General features: G+C 39.4%; 1 protein-coding gene across 13 annotated transcripts in view; it reads left to right on the top strand.

Moving 5' to 3' along the window:
- The window catches only part of ZNF532 (zinc finger protein 532), an 89,675-nt gene extending 70,994 nt beyond the window's left edge, over positions 1-18,681 (top strand). For 11 of the 13 annotated variants that reach the window (XM_042453913.1, XM_042453912.1, XM_042453908.1 and 8 more), the window contains 4 exons: positions 1,245-1,523; positions 7,279-7,391; positions 9,241-9,388; positions 10,471-12,658. In XM_042453913.1, coding sequence (XP_042309847.1) covers positions 1,245-1,523; positions 7,279-7,391; positions 9,241-9,388; positions 10,471-10,983 — 1,053 coding nt within the window. In that variant the 3' untranslated portion in view covers positions 10,984-12,658. Of the gene's footprint in view, positions 1-1,244; positions 1,524-7,278; positions 7,392-9,240; positions 9,389-10,470; positions 12,659-18,654 lie in introns of those variants that run through there. The other 2 variants (XM_042453915.1, XM_042453914.1) reach the window with 2 other exon arrangements.
- The last annotated feature ends 1,942 nt before the right edge of the window (positions 18,682-20,623 follow it).

Here is a 20,623-nt window from a genome sequence, read left to right as displayed (position 1 = left end):
GAATTGATGGTAATAGACATAATTTCTGAAAGATTAAGAGAAAATACAAAAATGATTTCAGAAATAGAGGAGAAGAAAAAGCAGGATAAGAAGAACTGGGAAAAATGTACATTTATATAAAGGAGAAATGGCCAAACATACAAGATAAAATCTAACAAGGTACTTATGAATGTAAGTAAGTAAGCTTAGATTAGAAGGAATTGACTAGCTAAAGAACTTTACACTGTAAAAAATTAGTATAAGATAGTAAGAAGGGTAATGGGTGAAGTTATAGAAAAAAATTAAAATAAACATCTGTAAACAGATATACACAGATAAGCAGTTAGAAAATACAATGAAACTGTAAGGGTTTATTTAGACCAAGGAAGTCTTGTCAATGTCTGTCAAGGTCTTAGGAAGGATGAAGAGGAGAGAGTGAAAGGTATTTATGTTGGGTTGGGGAAGGGAGGGATGGTGGGTTAGGGATTACTGTGTATTTTGATAAGATGCTTATGTTATATGTTATATATGTTATATGTTTTATGTGATGTGGTTTATGTAAATGTTATTTGTTTTGTTTTGTAATAAAATAATAAAAAAATAACATGGTGGTTGTGGTAAATTTTAGTAATGAAGCTCATCAACATTCTTCATATTTCAAATATATAAGCATCATACATTTGACATGTTATGTGTCCAGGAATTCTCATCCAGAGCATTGACATAAATTTCAGAATTTTGATAGCATTTCAGCATTATAAAGAAAGTGTTGCCATCCTGGAGTTGGCTCAGTCTAGGCAGACTTTGCCTCTGTGTGCTTTCATTTGTCAGTTTATATAATTGTTTTAAACAGTTGTTTTATCTAAGTTTTAGCCAATGAGAAGAGGTAAAGTGTGCTTCCCAAACTAGCTGATTTCAAGAGGCCTAAAATAAAAGCCTGGCTTCCTGCCTGGCATTCCTATCAGTTTCTCTGTTGTAGTAGTTAATATTGCCTGTGGGTTTTTTCCCTTTACAGAAGAAAGCCATGCTGGATTTTACTATGCACTCTTCAGCTGGCTGCTATTTATCTCTTATTTCATGTTGGCTGGCGCTAAGCCCAGGCACGACTTTACTTCTATCATTTATACAGATAAATGTATTTTTCATTCTTGATTTCTATCATGCAGCGCTTGAATGAGCAACAATATTAATATTATTGTCAATGTATAACAGATTGCCCATTGCACTAGTGTGATTTTGTTTTGTTTTTGTTTTTTAAAATATAGTCGATGCATGGGACACTGAAGAGTGTTGAAGGGCCACCAAACTTGGGTATCAATTTGCCACTGAGCACAAAGCCCACCACACAGAACTCAGTCAGCCACAACAAAGAGGACTCCAAATCTGTCAATGGGACAGATAAAAGAGAGAAGAAATCTCCCTCTCCTGTGAAGAAGGCAGATCCCAAAAAAGTACCCAACCCTGGCTGGACATGCTGGGAATGTGATCAGCTGTTTAATCAGAGAGATGTTTACATATCCCACATGAGGAAAGAACATGGAAAGGTAAATTGCTATGAACTTTATCATGTATCAGTATAGCTTGGGAAGTTTGGGAAGTTGTTCTTATATTGTTGTTTTCTTTTTAAGTCCCTATCTTACACCCAGTCATTTGTGATATGTGTTCATTACATCTGCATGTTTGTCAAAATGTCACCAGTCTCTTTCTGAGCTACTGAAGAAGCTGTAATAGTTTAATAAATAACAGCTAACACTCATTGACATATTTTGCATTCTAGATTACATCAATGTGCAAGTACTAAAATAACTTCCAAAGCAAATGTGCTCTTAACTTTCACCCAGTTGGAACTGGCTTCTTACCATTAACCAGTTTATCAGTTTTATGCATTTGCATAAGTGTTTCTGTGCTGCTTTCAGGAGAAAGCACTCTCAGAGCACCTTACAACAGATAATTAACTTTGGGTATGTAGTATGTACATTGTATTATAGTCATTTGACTAATATGTTTTTGTGATGACAATGATAGTAGGAATATTGTATTTCTAAACAATTTGTAATCCATTTGCAGTGCTTCCACTCTCAGCCCCAATTATCTTCCATTTTTCACCATTATTTATTTATTTATGGTATTTATACCCCGCCCTTCAGCCCTAATGGCTATCAGAGTGGCTTACAATTATTATTTTAATTAGACGGTTCCCTGCCCTCAGGCTTACAATCTAAAAGACATGATGACACAAAAGGAGAAGGGAATGGTGGTGGGAAAGGGGATGAGGTCCAGTGGTTCTTCCCTCCCTCTGAGGCCTGGACCAAGGCAGATGGACTGGAGAGAGGGCTCTTCTTCAGGCTAGCCCTGATGGAGCTGGGTCTGCCTGGTCGCTCCCTCTCAGGCCAGACAATGACAGTTATGGAGGGAGGAGTCTCTTCCTTCAGGCCAGTTGGGCCTACCTGGTCATTCCCTCTCAGGCCAGAGGATGACAGTTATGGAGGGAGAAGTCTCTTCCTTCAGGCTAGCCCTGATGGAGCTGGGCCTGCCTGGTCACTCCCTCTCAGGCCAGAAGATGACAGTTATGGAGGGAGGAGCCTCTTTCTTCAGGCTAACCCTGATGGAGCTGGGCCCGCCTGGTCACTCCCTCTCATGCCGGAAGATGACAGTTATGGAGGGAGGAGCCTGTTTCTTCAGGCTAGCCCTGATGGAGCTGGGCCTGCCTGATCACTCCCTCTCAGGGCGGAAGATAACAGTTATGGAGGGAGGAGCCTCTTTCTTCAGGCTAGCCCTGATGGAGCTGGGCCTACCTGATCACTCCCTCTCAGGCTGGAAGATGACAGTTATGGAGGGAGGAGCCTCTTTCTTCAGGCTAACCCTGATGGAAGTGGGCCTGCCTGATCGCTCCTTCTCAGGCCGAAAGATGACAGTTATGGAGGGAGGAGCCTCTTTCTTCAGGCTAACCCTGATGGAGCTGGGCCTGCCTGGTCACTCCCTCTCAGGCCATAAGATGACAGATTTTTGATCCATTCTACAGTTCTGTTCCCTAAACACGTCTCTAGGCATTGTTATTTTACTTATCCATACTCCACCTCTCTTTTGGATGGTTCAACACCTCACCTTTTTGAAAAAGCCTGTTGTAAGGATGAAAAGAACTGGGAATTTGAATAGCATTATGGCCCTACATATCTGATTCAGAGGCAATAACTAACGAAGTCCTATTTCTGGGTCTGATCACAGTGCAGGGGCTTATTATTATTATTCCTATAGAAGCCTCAGTAGCGGCAGTTCATAACTTGAGTAAGAGGAGTGAGCTGAAGCTGTAACCAAGCACAATGGAAGGAGCACTGCCTGCTATTTCCTCTCTGTAGCCTCAGCATAGACAGGCATTAGAGAAAGAATCTTTCTTTCTTTGCTTCCATACTATTGGGAATGCAGATTTCTACTCTTCTGATCAGTGAGACCCACTAAAGAAGAGCAGCTGCATCTTGTAAGGATATCAGCAGTTTATCAATTTAGAACCCTGTCTGCACATAACAAACCTCCATCCCCTTCCCCTGACATTAGAAAAGCCAAGCAGTCATGCAGTTTGGCCACTCATGGGCTTATTTCTAAAATGAGAGGTGCTTGGCCTAAAACTGCTTTTCCTAAAGCTGGCTGTAATGACTGAGGGAGGGATTTGCACTTGTAGCCACTAGCTCACACTTAAGGCTGCACCCACACTGGAAAAATAATCCAGTTTGACACTGCTTTAATTGCCATGGCTCAATGCTGTGGTATTCTGGGAATTGTACTTTGTTAGGTCACCAGCGCTTTCTGACAGAGAAGGCTACATGTCTCACAAAATTAAATTGCCAGAATTCTATAACATTGAGCCATGGCAGTTAAAGCAGTGTCAAACTGGATTATTTCTGCAATGCAGATGCAGCCTTAATGGAGTTAAGCTCCAGCATTACAGAATAGGTGGGGTGCAAATTTTGCAACCCTACCAGAGCTTTGATATCTCTAGGAATCTTGTGCTCCATGCCTGCCAGTTGCTTGAATCTGTGAAAAAAATGACATGAATGTATCTTATTTTTTGTATCGGTAAAAGACTACTTGTCCAGGAGTGCAATTCCTTATGTAGTTACAAAGAACACAAGAGGGATGTTATGGAGGACTGCATAATTACAGCACTCTAGATAGGTAGCCATCTAGTTTAAAAACCTCCAAAGAAGGAGCGTCCACTAACCTCTAAGACAGTCTATACTACTGCTGAATAATTCTTACCATCAGGAAGGTCTTCCTAATGTTGAGAAGGAATCTTGAGTATGGCAATTTGAATCTATTGGGTTGAATCTTAGGCTCTGGAACAGCAGAACACAACCTTGTTCCATCATCTACAGTACATGACACCCTTTCAAATATTTAAAGATGACTGTCATATCACTTCTCTCATTTTACGTTCTCCAAGCGAAACATACCTAGGGTCTAAAGTTGTTCTTCCTAGGTTTCTAGATCCCTCACCCTGCAAAAATCCAGTGGCTTCAGTCTACACCCCCAACAACCCAATGGATTGAATTTATTTATGGTATTTATTTATTTTTTTCCTCTTGACTCACCAGTGCTCCTGAGATGATGCACAATAGGTAAAAACTATTTTAATACATTAAATAACTAACTAAAAACCAATTAAAACACACAAGGTTTCTCTTTAAAAATAGTTTTAAGATGCAAGGTCCAACTGAAATAGCACAGTCTTCACTGTTAGCACAGTCTTCACTGCCCACTGGAAACTCAAAGGAATGGAGCCAGCCTGAATTCCCTTGGAAGGTATTTCCACAGTTGCAGAGTTTCTGCAGGGAAAGCCCTGTCACATATACTCATTATCCTAGCCCCATGGTATTGTAGCCAGTTTCCTCCATCTGCGAGTGGAGTAGACAGTACTAGCAAAATAGGTTCTTTTCCCCCACCTGTACATTCCCTGCTTCCCCATGCACACACATATTGTATCAGATTGAGAGTCCCCCAGAGCAGATTTTGTACACATCTACATGGGATATCCAGGAAACTAACATAATTTGAGCAGGAACATTCTATACTGCAACTTTTTGTTCAGATACCACTTTTTCTAAATAAATATTGGTCTGAAAGGCTTCAACTTCACAAATATTGGTCTGTTACCTTACACTGCTTTTGATTCCCTCTCCACCACCATCCTGCCAAAAGGGATTTTCAAAGCAGTACAATTAAAAAGGAAATGAGAGTAAAAGCTCGTAATTTTTCATGGCTGATATTCAGCACAAACCTCTGGGCATGAGTAAACCTAATAAAAACCATGCCAATTTTCCTACCTGAGGTAGCTGGAGAGTAGGGAAAAAGAGAACGCAACAGATGCCATGTGGGAAATATTGTGGAAATGTAATAAGCTCAAAGGTGTCAGTGGAGATGGAAGATGCTTCAGAAAAACCAGGGCTTCATGGGTGTGGGATGCTATAATTAAATACACACAAAGTAGTTTTCAGAGATAGAAGATGAAAGTGTGGGAATAGTGAATTGGACCAGAAATGGACAAACTGATGAGGGATTTGGGCTGAGAGCTGTTCTCATTGTACATTGTGGCTTCTTGCATGACATAAGTCTTTTCAGACCATAACCCTGTACTCCTCCTTGGGTTGATGTTTAATCACTTGATCATCTGAGCCAACCTTTCAAAGAGAGTTTAAAGCTTAACCTCCAGCTTGCTGGAACCTAGGAAAGTTCCTAGCCTGAAGCAAATAATGGCAATGATGCCAACTGCTTGGGCCACTTAACAGCTTGACATTAGAGCTATCTTGCCATCAGAACAATCCATTGCTTTGGAAAGTTACTCCTTTTCGTTTGAACTCCCAGAAATTTACCTTGGTGGGCGATTCTGGGAGCTTTACATTTTAAAATGTAATGCTTGGAACAGTTGATAGCTGTTGTCTATCAGCTTTCCTTAGCTTTGGGGGCTCCAGATGTGTTTGGAGCCCCTATTATCCATAGCCTGCATGCTGATACCAGTTCTACACCATTTCTGTCAGTTCTACACCATGCCCTATAAGGAGCGACTTTGGGAGCTGGGTATGTTTAGCTTGGGGAAGAGAATGTTAAGAGGTGATGTGATAGCCCTGTTTAAGAAGCAGACTCCACCACTCTCTGAGGGAATGTGTTACACTGTTGAACAGCTCTTACTTCCAGGAAGTTCCTCCTAATGTTTTAGTGAATTCTCTTTTCCTGTAGTTTCCGCTCCCTCAGAGACTGGTGGCGTCTCCTTCTTTGGAGGTTTTCTAACAGAGGCTGGAGGGCCATCTGTTTTGATTGTATATTCCTGCATGTCAGGGGGTTGGATTGCATGGCCCTTTTGGTCTCTTTCGGCTCTATGATTCATTTCTAACATGAGCCAGTTAGGTGCTTTTGGACACACCTGAAGCAGGGGAGGAATGTGATGACCTCTTCTGTTCTCTCTTCTAGCACCTCATATTCTGAAGTGTGCTTCTCCAGTACATGGAGGTTCTCTGTTGTTCCTATGGTAAATGCACACTGTTTCATCTCCAGTAATGTTAGACTTGTGGGTAGCCCAGAACATGAGCAACAACTTTCTGTGCAAACTATCCCACAGAAAGATCTTAGCATAGGAAGAGATAGTCAATTACAGTTCATCTCACCCTAGACTTTGGTTAACGCCCCCTGAATCCCCAGCTAGCACACCTAGTGGCAATGCTGACTAGAGGATTCTTGGTTTTGTAGTCCAAAATAGCAGCTTTTCCAAGCTCTGATCCAAACATTTCCTACATACAACAGATGGTTTCATGTATGATGCCTTCATCTCTTTTAGCGGTTTGCTGCTCTAGTAAATTTTCACTACTCTTTAGACTTCTCAAGGCTGAGGAATTGGGAAATTTCATGAGGTGGTTCTTTCCCTTTTCTGCACATCTCTTCTCCATTTGTACCCATCTGTCTCACTGGACTGCATGAGGATCAGTGTTGTAGCAATAAGGGTTAAAAACAGTTGCTTTCATAGTTGCTTTTCACTCCCTCTAGTGGACACATTGGGTTGGATCCTACTCACTCTGGGAGTTAAGTCATTTAAATCAGTGGACCTAAGTAATTTTAAGTCCCACTGATTTTAAAGAGTTTATTAGAGTTGTTTTGAAGCAATGCTTTGAGATGTGTCACCTTTGCAGCCTTGTTTTTGAGAGGCAGCGGGTGTCACAATACACTAGTTACTGGTAAGAGTTGTTTCCAGTTTCTTTTACTAAAAGTTTAAACATACATGCTTCTCTGTAAGTGTTTGCTTTCTTTCTGTTAAAGCAAATGAAGAAACATCCTTGTCGACAGTGTGACAAATCTTTCAGTTCGTCGCACAGTCTTTGTCGCCACAATCGAATCAAGCACAAAGGCATTCGGAAAGTTTACACCTGCTCGTGAGTTCTGCTTCTAAATTTCTTTTCAAAAAATAATTGATGAGCAAAAAAATCCAAACTGCAAGTAGCTGAACTGAATGTCCTGCTTATGCTTATTATGGTAATTATTCCATTTGTAAAAGTTCCCCCTCTTCCATTGAAGCCAGGTAGCATTATATGGTGATAATTTAGCTAAAGCTTGCTCATGGTAAGATCAGCTCTGTAGGAAAGAGGATTTTCCAAATTGATCCACTTGTATAGGAACCTTTCATGTCAATCATTGAAGGCTTCCCATTGCATGTTATCTCCATTCTCAAGATGCAGATAGTGGTGAGAAGGTAGCCAGATTTTCCCTTGAGTTGCCTATTGCATGAGGTGATGGACAATGGCAGTCATGCGGTTTTGGGAGCTTGAAATGTGTCTGATCATTCCTACTCTTCTGTGAGACGCAGGTTCTGGGACCTCAGAGTGCTTATGCTTCACATTTTGTTCCATGCGCACACCTACCCATGTTGAATACACATCAGAGTTGGGCCCACCAGTTTTAGGTTTCATGGGAGAAATCTTGAATAAACATGGGAGAAATTTTTGATTGGTTTTGTAATTCCAAGGGTACTTTACCAAGTGTGCACTTTCTGAACCAATTTTTTAACCGGAGCACAGTTACCTTTTGATATTCACTATACCCAGAATGGTGTTATGTAGTTCTTGATATATGATATTTAAATACACACACACACACGGGGGAATTACAGAAAAATATGTATATGTATATTTATATTAGTGACATAAATGTACAAACAGCATTATTTTATGAAAAACAGGTTGCACAAAGTGTGCATATTATTCAAAATTGCATTAAAAATGTCTATGTTAGGAAAAATGTTCAAAAAACCATGAGGATACAATAATGTGCACTTTAAAAAAAAACCCAGCATATAATGATGTGAAAATGAAATGGAATGAATTTAAGACATGAGTAATTTTGTTTTACTTCATTTTATTTTTATCCTGCTTTTCTCCTGAATAGGATTCAAAGCTGTATAAGTTAGACCATAAATTAGCATAAATTAGAACAGAGAAGTTAAGATGATATGATGTACAAAAATGTAAAATGTGTTAAATAGTACATTAAATCAAAACACTATTTTTAAAACATTTAAAATTTGAAATAAAACTCTTAAAATACACAATACATATTGAAACAGCACACTCAGCGACACTTCATTCCATCCTGGTCAGGCTGAAGGCCTGTTTAAACAAGGTCTTTGCCTGCCATCAAAAAGACAACAGAAGAGGCAAAGTGAACCTCCCTCAGGAGAAAGTCCTGTAGCCTAGGAACGGCCACTAAGAAGGCTCTCTTGTATCTCCACCAACCGAGTCTTGGAGTGGGATGGAGAGAAAGCTCTCCCACAAAGGGTATAAGACTCAGGTAAGCCCATATGGGAAGATCCTTTCTTTCAGATAGTATTGGCCTGCCATAAAGGGCTTTATAGGTCAAAAACAATATTGAATTATGCCCAGAAATGAACTGGTAGCCAGTGGAGTTGTTTCAACAAGGAGTTATATGCTCCCTATAAATATAAGAAACGTGAGAAGATAGAATTGATAGATTTATTCATACGTAATCTTGAGGCCTTCATATTGATATTCAAGAATGTCTGCAAAATATCAGGGCAATTTTGGGAGACTGCATCAGGTCTGTCAGATTTTTGTCAATTTAGTCTACACTAGACATGTCTCGAAAGGGCTTGCTTAAACCTTTATAGGGCATGCATATGGTGCTTTGAGTCTTTCTCCTTTCTTTGTTAGTACTGTTCACCTAATAATTGATTGTATCTATTCATAGTGTGTGATGTATTTGATACAGGCATTGCCCAGATTCAAGGCGTACTTTTACCAAGCGATTGATGTTAGAAAAACACATTCAGTTGATGCATGGCATTAAGGAGCCTGATGTGAAAGAGATGGCAGAATCAACCAATATAGGAGAAAGTGCAGTCAAAGAAGATACCAAGGTGAGATATGTGTGCTCCTCTTGAAAAAATTCAGGACTTCCAGTTGGCTGAAATTCTGTGTCCTTGCAACAAATCAGTATTGGACAGTGTACAGCCTTTTTTAATCTTTTAGCACTTCCAGATGAAACAGTTCAATTTTGTGGCCTTTTAAGAGATTAACACAGTCCTCATATTACTCCATATTGATTTTTTTTTCAAGTTGTTTCACAGATATTACAGGCCAGTACCTATATTAAGAGGCAAATTGTCATCCATGCAATCCCCAGGCTGTATTGTTTGTTGAGCAGGAGGACTGGACTGAGTGCAGAATTTAGGAAACCCACGTCATGTTTCACATGCTTCCTTCTTGCTGTGAACACTGTTGCAGGGAAAGCTCACTGGCTGATTTCTAAAAAGTTATATGAAACCCTGATAGGAATGAGTTTGCCATACTGGAGAAATGCTAACTTTAGATGAAAGAATAGAGTTCAAATCCCAAGGTGGAACTGTACACATGTAGTAACAAATGTGTACAAGTTTTCTTGGATGCTAGAGCTGCCTATATTTTTTGTGGGCAATGTTATAATTTTTGTTGTGTATCAATAAGATAAGGAGCTACTTAACATACACTCATGCTCTCAGGTACAATCTGAGACAGGCTTTGCATGAACGCTAAAGATAAAAATAATAATTTGGGCACTATGATTGGTACCTTGAAACTTTCTGGCATATTGTGTCAGTTGTTTAGGCGTGACAGTCATGAAAGGCAGCTGAAAAGCCTATAATCCTCATCTGGTGCAGGATTTTACATTTTGTAAATGTTTGACAAATATTTGCTGATAGGTATTTGCAGGGTGGCACATTTGTCTCTGCATTTTAGCCCACTTTGGAAAAGTTCCAGAAAGCATGTCTTATTGCACAGTGTGTGCTCTGATAACCAATTTCTCCAATTACCAAACAACCTTCCATTTTTTTTCCTATCCTGAACTTGACTGCCAATCAGTTTGGTTGCTTCAGTGTAGTATATTTGGTTTGTTTCAAGTACAGAAGCTGAGAATAACTGCATGATTCTAGCTGGTTCTTTTTTCCCCACTTCTTAATAGATGTATTCTCAACTTCAGGTTCCCAGTCCGAAGCGTAAATTGGAGGAGCCTGTGCTGGAATTCAGGCCCCCTCGAGGTGCCATCACTCAGCCACTAAAGAAATTGAAGATTAATGTTTTTAAAGTTCACAAATGTGCAGTTTGTGGCTTTACAACAGAGAACCTTCTTCAGTTCCATGAACATATTCCCCAGCATAAGTCTGATGGCTCTTCTTACCAGTGTCGTGAATGTGGTCTCTGCTATACCTCCCACGTATCTCTTTCCAGGCATCTCTTCATTGTGCATAAGCTGAAGGAACCTCAGCCAGTCTCGAAACAGAATGGATCCGGGGAAGATAGTCAACAGGAGAACAAACCCAGCCATGAGGAGGAGTCTTTAGGCAACTCCATGTCTGATAGGAAGTGCAAAGTTTGTTCAAAGACCTTTGAAACTGAAGCTGCCTTAAATACCCACATGAGGACACATGGGATGGCCTTTATTAAATCCAAACGAATGAGTTCGGCTGAAAAATGACCTGCCCATTCCATATGCATTTTGCAAAAACAAAAAAGCTTTCACTACTTGACACTTCTCTTTTTCATGTTTCTCTTTTTAGTACAGAACATTGCCCACACAATAGAGTTAACAATTCTTCCTCACTGTTGCAATATATTCTCTACTTTTAGGTTTTTCCTCACCTTTAGGTTCCTCACCTTTAGGTTTTTTCCTCATTTTTAGGTTTTTCCTCACCATTATAGATACACATACAAACACACACGTAGACATAGATATATGTATATACATATATTTTTTAAAAAACACCCTCAAAACAGCATTAAATGAAGCAGTATTTGAGTTGAACAGAATTTGTATATATTTAAACAGATAGTTTTTATACTCTTTGTTATGTGTTTATATTGGTACTTAGTGGGAATATCTTTTTTTTTTTCTTTTTTTTTTGGGGGTCAGTCTTTTTCTTTTTGTGTTTTCTAACAGCAAATTTGTTTGCCTAAGAATCCATTAAACTGCTTCATGGGTCATTCCTTTCTGACAGTATGTAAGCAGCATGGAAGCATGGTGTTCCCCTGTATGTTCTTTCCCTACCATTCTGTCAGGAGCTTGAACCACACAGGTGATGCTGACATAGGCCAGAACTGTATCACAGGGTATGTGCATATGCCACAGGTCTCTTTAGTGTGACCTAAAGTGAAATTCCCAGAGTTATGTGGGATGTCATGCACCATGCTGGCTCATGGACCTCTAAATCAGAGAGGAGCAAGGGGTGTCAGGAGATGCTTGTGTTGTGACAGGTTTCAAGATGAATGAAAAGCAAGTGTTTGGATTTTTTTAAAAAATATCATGAGACTTGTTTCCTCACCCAGCTTAGTACATTTTGTAGATTCTTATGACCAGAAAAATTTGGGATCATTTTAGTCTGATATTTTGAATAAGAATTCTAGGTGCTTTTTTCCTGGTTCAATCTCTCGTGTCTAAAAAACACAATGACTAGAAAAGCCAGAAGGATAGTCTCCTGCACAAAAGCCTCACTGAATGAGTGGGACCTGCAGGAAAGCACAAGTTTTCTTTTCTGCAGTGCTTGTGCAAGAGAAATATTCTGGAGCATTGTGCTGTTTAGTAACCATAATGTTCCTTGGCTGTCCTCTAATAGGTCATTAGAGGCTCTATCACCTTTTTAAGCTCAGTGAAAAGATATATTTCAGTAATTTCTTCAAAATGAGACACAGGATAAATATAGTAGCTTTAGAGAGACAAATGTGTTCTGTACGTTGCAAGAGTTGCAAATGGAAAGAGGAAGGTCATGTGTCATGTCTTTTTTTACATACCAAATTGAAATATTTATTCCTGCTTGACTGGTTGCATAAGATGATAGAAGGCCACCAGGTGATGTTAAATCAGATGTTCTCAGACTCAAGACCCTGTCAAAAAGATAACCTATCATAGGAAGCTGCCTTAAATTCTCAAATTAGGTGTCTTGTCCATCTAACCCACTGTTGTTTCCTGTGATTGATTTGACAGCACCTTTATAGAGTCTCTGGATCTCACTGAAGATGCTAAGGATCTTAAGGACCTTAATAGATTAGAAAGCTGGGCCAAAGCTAACAAAATGAATTTCAACACGGAGAAATGTAAGGTACTGCACATAGGACAGAAAAATGAAATGCACAGATACAAGATGAGGGACATCTGGCTGAATGAAACTACATGTGAAAGGGATCTGGGAGTCCAAGTAGACCACAAATTGAACATGAGTCAACAGTGTGATGCGGCAGCTAACAAGGCCAATGCGATTTTAGGTTGCATCAGTAGAAGTATAGTGTCTAGATTGTGGGAAGTAATAGTGCCACTCTATTCTGTTCTGGTCAGACCCCACCTGGAATATTATGTCCAGTTCTGGGCACTACAATTTAAAAAGGATGTGGAGAAACTGGAGCATGTCCAAAGGAGTGCGACTAAAATGGTGAAGGGTCTGGACAACATGCCCTATGAGGAAGACCTTTAGGGAGCTGGGGATGTTTAGCTGGGAGAAGAGAAGGTTAAGAAGTGATATGATAGCCCTATTTAAATATTTGAAGGGATGTCCATATGAGGAGGGAGCAAACTTGTTTTGCGCCAGAGACTAGGACCCGGAGCAATGGATGCAAGCTACAGGAAAAGAGATTCCACCTCAACATTAGAAGGAACTTCTTGAGAGTAAGGGCTGTTCAACAGTGGGACACATTCCTTCCTCAGAGTGTAGCAGAGTCTCCTTCCTTAGAGGTCTTCAAACAGAGGCTGAATGGCCATCTCTCGGGGTTGCTTTGATTGAGATTTCCTGCATGACGGGGTTGGACTGGATGGCCCTTGCAATCTCTTCCAACTTTATGATTTGAAATTGGAACCTTCTGCATGCAACTTTTCTGTTCTGCCCCTTGTCTCTCCCATGCAAATGTAGTTTAGTGTCCTTGTTCAAATATGCACTCTTGCATAGGCACTATAAAACACAACCAAGATTGTGGGAAGCTTGTAATGCAGAGTTGGGGAAAGTCTGGGTTGTACACAACCCACCAAGGCCATTTTTAGTGGTTCAAAGGGGCCTGCAACCTACACAAAAAGGTACATCTTTTTTTAAAAAAACTTATCACAATGCACCCTGAAGGGGGTTGGGAAGCAATTTTGCCCCTTTCCACCCCCCTGAAATGGAAGTGACTTCTCTTTCCTTACAATAGTAGAAACAAAGTGAGTAAATATGGATAGATCTGATGTGCATAATTTAAGCAGGCTGTTGAATTCAGCTTTTGTTGATGCAGAGTGCATGTAGTGCAACCTAGATTTAGAGAAAAGGCATCTGGCCCTTAACAGTAAAGCATTAGCAAATTTATAGCTGTAAAATTCCACTAATACCATCCATGAATTCATGGTTGTTTGTCTAGTCCTGTCTTTTAATCTAGCTAAGGGATAAGTGATTGGGGGAAAACCATGCATCGTGTCATGGAAAGCAGGTGGCTGGACTGTTTCCTTATGATTTTCATCTCTGCAGTTGAATAGATCTTTAATTTGTCCTTACAGCCATGTAAGGTTTGCAGTAGCTTGTATGGATGTTTATGAAACAATTGTGAGTCGATTCAAAGAAATATCCCTAAATTGGCCATCCATCCACATGTGTACCCTCACAGTCATTTAGCTACTCACTTCAGTTACTATGTTTTGCTTTGAATTCAGTACTGTATTGTGATACTAGTTTCATAGCGGCTTCAAGTAATCTAAGAGCCCTAATGTTACTTTCAGCTTGTTTTAACCTCCCAGATTGAATAGATGAAGCAGGGTTTCATGCAGATTTAAGTGATTGTTGATATCTGAATTAAGATGTATATTACCAAGGTGATGGTAGGAAAGATTTCTACTTCAGAAGGATGAACATTTCTTTTCAAAGAAAGCCAACAAATTATGGCTGTTACATGTATGTATCAGAGGGGGACCAGAGAATGAGATAAGAATAATGAATAATAAATAATAAACTATCCCCATGGTTTTTGTCACTGCAAGAAAAATGTACAGTTAATCCTCCATACCCATGGATTCTTTATCCATGCAGTCAGTCATCCACAATATAGTCCCCAAAAATATAAATTCCAAAAAGCAAATCTTGATTTTTTTGCCATTTTATACAAGGGACTCAATTTTTACTGTGCCACTGTATTTAATTGGATTTGAGAATCCACAGATTTTGGTATCCATGTGAGGTCCTGGAGTCAAACTCCAGCAGATACCAAGGGCCTAGTGTAATCCCTGTGGGGTTTTTTTTTTTAAATCGAATGTACAATTCACACATTACATAGAATTCCTAAATATTCTAAATGATGCTAGTTGCAGCTTTAAAACAAGGATAGGCTGGCAGCTTTGGGAGGGGGGCATGTTCTCAAAAACCCTGCTGCTGCACTCCTGACCAAAGGAGCAGTTTTGAATAGCTGCAATAATAAAATCAATTAAATCTCCTTTAAATCAATGTGTGCAGGCTGCTCCAAGAACCATGCTCCGAGAAACCTAAAGACACTTGTTAGGTTGAAAACAAGACACATGCTCCCCAAAGCTGTGCTTTCAAAAGGAATTGCCAATTTTTACCACCATCACTTTTCTAGCAAATTTCAGAGATGAAGGTATGTTTTGGCAATGAATTGTTGCTATGTGTCTTCAAGTCATTTCTGATTTATGACAGTTTTCTCTGCAAAATTTATTCAGAAGAGGTTGTTATTACCTTCCTCTGAGGCTCAGAGGGTATCACTTGGGCAAGGTCGCCCAGTGGGTTTCCATGAATGAGCAAGGGATTCAAACTCTGGTCTCTTGGAGTCCTAGTCCAACACTCAAACCTCTGGCTATGGCAGTGAGAGGGGGCTGTAAAAATAGGCAGGGGAATAACATGCAAGCCACAAACCATGTGTTGACCACTCTTGCTTTAAAAAATATTCAGAGTGTTTCATATAAATATTTTCAGTTATCCTTACAACACCTCTGTAAATTAGATCAGTATTATTATATTTGCATTGCAGATTAAAGGTGGAGTAATAAAGGTTGAGTCAGATCCAAAGATCACATTATGAGTTCATAGCTCAAGCAAAATTTGAACCTAGGATTTCCAGCTCATGCTCTTTACTCACAAAAGTGCATCAGCTCTCTCCTCTCTTGGTTTGTACTCATAGTCTCTTGAGACAAGTACTGTTGGTTTCGTTCTTTCAAAAAGTATGCAGTGCCCAGAATTCTAAACCAAAATGCAGTATGTGCTAAAGTATTTGAGTTTTAAAGAATTGCTGGGCTTACTAATAAAAGCCAATTAAAAGCTTATTAATCTTATGGTTATGACTGTTGGTGCAGAAAGGCTCTAAAAATCATCCACCCCAGTTTTCTACACTAAAGCAGTGTGCATAGATTTGTTCTCCCTATACATATGCTTCCCATATAAGTTTAACAGATGGCACATAGACCACTGCCTCTTAAGATATCTGATGCCGGCCACCAGCAGTTTCCCCTCCAACATGCCAGGGATTGGTACCATATTCATGTCCATTGGCTACCATTGATTCTTTCCTGGAAGCTCTCCAGGAACTGGCAGCAAGGTCCATGGGTCACCATTTTGAGTAGCCCTGATCCAGACTGTTCCTTGTGTGGAAATTATCCCTGAATGAGAGCCTCTTTACCAGGTTACAGAATGGAGAGAGGGGCAGTGGTCATAATCTGGAGTCTCTCTGATCAAATGTTTAATCAATCACTTAATCCTTCCTTTTTCTCAAGAATTTCAAGGCAACTGAAGGCAGCTTTTTCAAGACTAGGAATAAAGGTGTCTTTCAGCATAAAAGAAATGCAAGTAAAATCACATATAGCTAGAAACATACACATTGAAAATTGCTTATGTTGGGTGGGGAGGGTACTTTCTTCTGTGGAAGGAAATGTTCCATAGGGAATTCTTACTAGATTCAAAAAGCTTCCCTTGATTTGTGAAGGGAAGTATGGTGCTTGTATGATCACAACATATATCTGTTTACACCAAAACTGTTGGAATAGGGTGAATGTTGTCAAAAGATGTCCCTATTGGATATATGTTAAGAGAGGGTAGGCTGTAGCTTTTGCACTCTGCGTGGCTATTAATGCCCTCCCTCTCCAAACATAAATATATTGCTTTTGATTTGTATTTCCAAAATACTACCAGTTTTCTCAGTGCAATGTTTGGTGCTTTTGGTGGTGGTGGTAGGGAATACTTCAGTGTGTATCTACTATCACTAGTTAACGATTCATTCAGGAAGTCTAGAAAAGGTACTCCAAATGCTGCCCTTTTTACACTGAGTCCTCTGGATTTTTGGTATTATTGTTGTTGTTTTCCTTTTATGCCACGTATGTGTTCCCTAAACCAATTTTGTACTTTTTTAGAAATGGAAAAAATATGTATGTATGTATGTATGTAAATATGTATAGGGAGACAGAAAGACACCTGCATGTTTATACCTCTAGTAAAAATTCCATTCTTAAAAATCAAGGGAGATGTCACTGTTTTCAAATGTTATACATTTTGTCCATAGTTACTGTATTAAACACATTTCATGTGTAAATAAATGTGAGGCAATGTATTTTATTGCCCTGGAATAATTATAAAATTCTGTATTTATTGATGACTTCTTCATCCATTTTAGAGAGAGGAGATACTGATCTTCAAATAGTTCTTCTGTACAGTCTAGCAAAAGCAAGAGGTTTTTGCTGATTCAGGACATTTTGGGCTTTTTTTCATAGATGGTGACTAGTCAACACTTGTGGTTCTTGCCTTCCCTACCCGTGCTTTTTGTACATATCAAATGTTGGGTGGTTAATGAAGAACATCTGAATTCTAAAAACTGTAGTTGAATATGCGGGCTCCTGTTACACTTCGGTCAGTGATGTATACTAGCTTATCACTGCCTTTAAACAAAAAGAAAACTGTGTACCTCTGAAAGCCGCACACTTGTTGATGTGCACTTTTTGACTTGTATAGCAAAATGGGTTATCACTATGTGGTGATGGTTGTTTTCGGTTTCTTTTGTACAAACTGAATGAAATAATAAAAGTTACCTTTTTAATACAGGCATCTTTTAACAGTTGTTGGTTTATGTATATCTACATTTCCTTACCATTGCCACAAACCAAGATGATATCCACCTTAGGCCAGGGAGGAGAAATGTTTACCCTCCAGGTAGTATTAGATGGTAGCTCCTATCATCTGTACTAAGGCAGCCAAATTAACTGGAATTCATTGCACAAGCATACCCCTCTATATAAAAAATGTTTACTAGAATCTAGCTTTGTTTCTGGCTACTGTCCAAAGTGCGTTTAACTTTTAAAAGCTTAGTTTGGCCTGGGATTGGGACATCTGAAGGGCTAGCCCAAGGCATTTTGCAACAGAAGGCCTGCCTCCAGAATCAAGGTACATGTTGCTCTAGTGCAGCCAAGTGATTTTCATACCTGATGTAGAAAACCACAAAGTAACTTCTATTCCTTGGAGAAAATACAATTATAGTAAAATAATATTGGTGTTAATTAGCTGTTTCCTCTTGATACTAATAGCAATGTGAGATAGGACCATGGTGGGAGAGGAAAGGACGAAGCTCTCCTTGCACACCAAACTGCTGGTCCTGATCCTCAGGCATATCTGGTCTTTAAAAACAGTAAGGTGTCTTGTTATACCACATTGGGGTCATACATAGTTACCGTAGGTTCTCAGTTTGTGCACAGTTCTCAAGATCTCAGATTGAATCAAAAATGCAAACTTGCAAAAGTTAGTCTTTGGAATAACTGCTGCAATTCTTCAGGTAGAGGATTCATGAAGAAACCCCTAGCTAGAGGATTGATAGAGTTGTCATCCAAAAAACTAAACTTTTCTAAGCTGTGAACAGAATTATTCTGGGAAGGCGGCAGCACTCCCGAAGTACATAAATGTGGGATAATTCTGAAATCATAATGAGAACATTGTCAGAAAGGTAAACAGTGCATGTCTTGATCTCTGTGACAAATTGTGACAGGTGGATAAAAGGACATAGGAAATGGGGAGGATGTCCAGGATGAGGAACTGTTGGTCCTTTTCAAATGATTTTTCATGCCTTGTACAATTTCCATTGTGCTGCAGCTGTTTTTCAACATGTGCTGACCCTTCTTGGATTAAGACTTAGTTTTATTGTCTCCTCACCTAAGGCAAAAGGCTAGAAGTCCTTAAATAGAGCATGAGACCTGACATAAGCCTAGAGATAATCAAGAGAAGGAGAGAAATGAAGCTCATCTTGCTATCCTTGCCTTATGTTACTTTTGCCATAAATGTAACTCTTGGATGTTGGGAAGATGTCACTGAATTCCTTTCAGACCTGAATGCTGAAAAACCTAAAGCTTATGCTGTAAAGAGTAAGTAGATTTTAAAGAGTGTATTCTTTTCAGTTGGTTGAGCTATTAATTTATTTGAAATACGTATTTATAATTCATTATTAATTGAGGTTCCTTACAAAATATTCAAAATGCAATACAAAGAGTCAGGATGTTGGACTCTTTTGGGACAGGGTTTCCTTCCCAAGCTGCCAGTGATGTATCTTAATTCTTAGCATCTGGAAACAACCTCTGAGAAAGATGGAAATTCCCATTTTCTAAAGCTGAATTTCCTGGCTTAAATAGAGCTTGGAAATGGTCATGGTTTGGAAATAACTTCCAAAGTAGTAAGTAGTTCAAACAGTTATTTTTACATTTGTATCTCAAGGACAGGACAGCCCCAAGAGGAGTGATATTGGCTGTAAGAAAATTTTCCTTGGTTGTCATATAGCTAACCAGGAAGCCAGACCAATTTAAAAATTATGCCAGAAAGGCCAATGGTCACCTGAAAGCTTGTTTCAGTTACTTTCTAGGAGCTTGATACATTTAATTAATTTAGTTAATTGATTTCCGGGATCCTGATAAATGGTTTGCTTATTCAAAAGCAACAAACTGTTGGAACATCTCTCTGCTTCGGTCTTTAACAAACAGTAAACTAGAAACTGGAGTTGATTTGATTATCTTGCCTAATGTAAGGAGTGGTTTCTTTATATGATAGCTACCCTATCCTAGGTGTTAGGAAATTTACAGAAAGCTCTTTAAGGAAACCTATCCTTTTCCAGAACTGTATAAGTCTGAATTCTTTTATATCCAGTAAGACTGATTAAAAGCTTGTGTGGTCATAGTACCATTTGTGGCAAATATAGGAGGACAGGATCCAATAGTGTCAGTACACTCATGTGGTTGTGCCCTTTTCACAGTAATTCTTCATTGAAAGTTTTCCAGGCACAAGTGTATCTCTGTTTTCTGTCCTCGCATACCCTCTCCTGTGAACCAAGACAGCCACTGATTGGCCAAGAGTAGTGTTCCAGACACTTCCAGCTGGCTCTGCAGATGCCCAAACAGTTCTGTGCTCTTCTGGACGTTGGTGAACAATGAGATAAGAGTATACGTATGTTGGCAGTCTTAAGTTTTCTCTAGCAGCATTATATTAAAACTTGGTCAAAGCTTGCCTACCTCAAGGCCTGGAAGTTTAAACACCCCAATTGGTCACAAAATTCCTTTGCTTGTGTGTGTTAGTTTTTTAAAAATAACTTTTAATAGTTGCTGGGTTAATCCTTGATGAAATAATCATAGCTGAGCAGTGCCCAAAGTTGAGAGGTTCAATACCTTTTCTGGCAAACACTACTAGTAGCAGTCAAAGCATTTGGCTGTTGCTAAAGGTATGCCAGTAATGTCAGCTATAAAATATTGAGGCTATGTAGCAGTCATGATTCTTTGTGGTACAGGGCTAGCAATTCATGTATTGCTACCACTACCTTGAAGACCAGGGTTTTCTTCTTTGTTGGTGCTTCATAGTGGCCAGTTACTCTTTGCTACACTGTAGCTCCTATCTCTGATTGCTGGATGAAAAATCAAGTCGCCCCTTGAACAGGGATGGGGAATCTTTGGCCCTCTGGATATTCTTGAATTCCTAACTCCCATTAGACCCACACATGGGTTTATCACACATGGGGAGATTGAGAGTTTAAACGGGATCTATCCTGTGAAAATCGCTCAATCACTATTAAAAATGCAATTAAGTTTTTCACACACAGCATGATAAAAAAGCCATTATCCTAGGAATAACCAGGAAATAAATAGCAAC

This window comes from Sceloporus undulatus, chromosome 2 (assembly GCF_019175285.1).
Source record: "Sceloporus undulatus isolate JIND9_A2432 ecotype Alabama chromosome 2, SceUnd_v1.1, whole genome shotgun sequence".
NCBI lineage: Eukaryota > Metazoa > Chordata > Lepidosauria > Squamata > Phrynosomatidae > Sceloporus > Sceloporus undulatus.
This window is presented reverse-complemented; position numbering and strand designations above follow the sequence as displayed.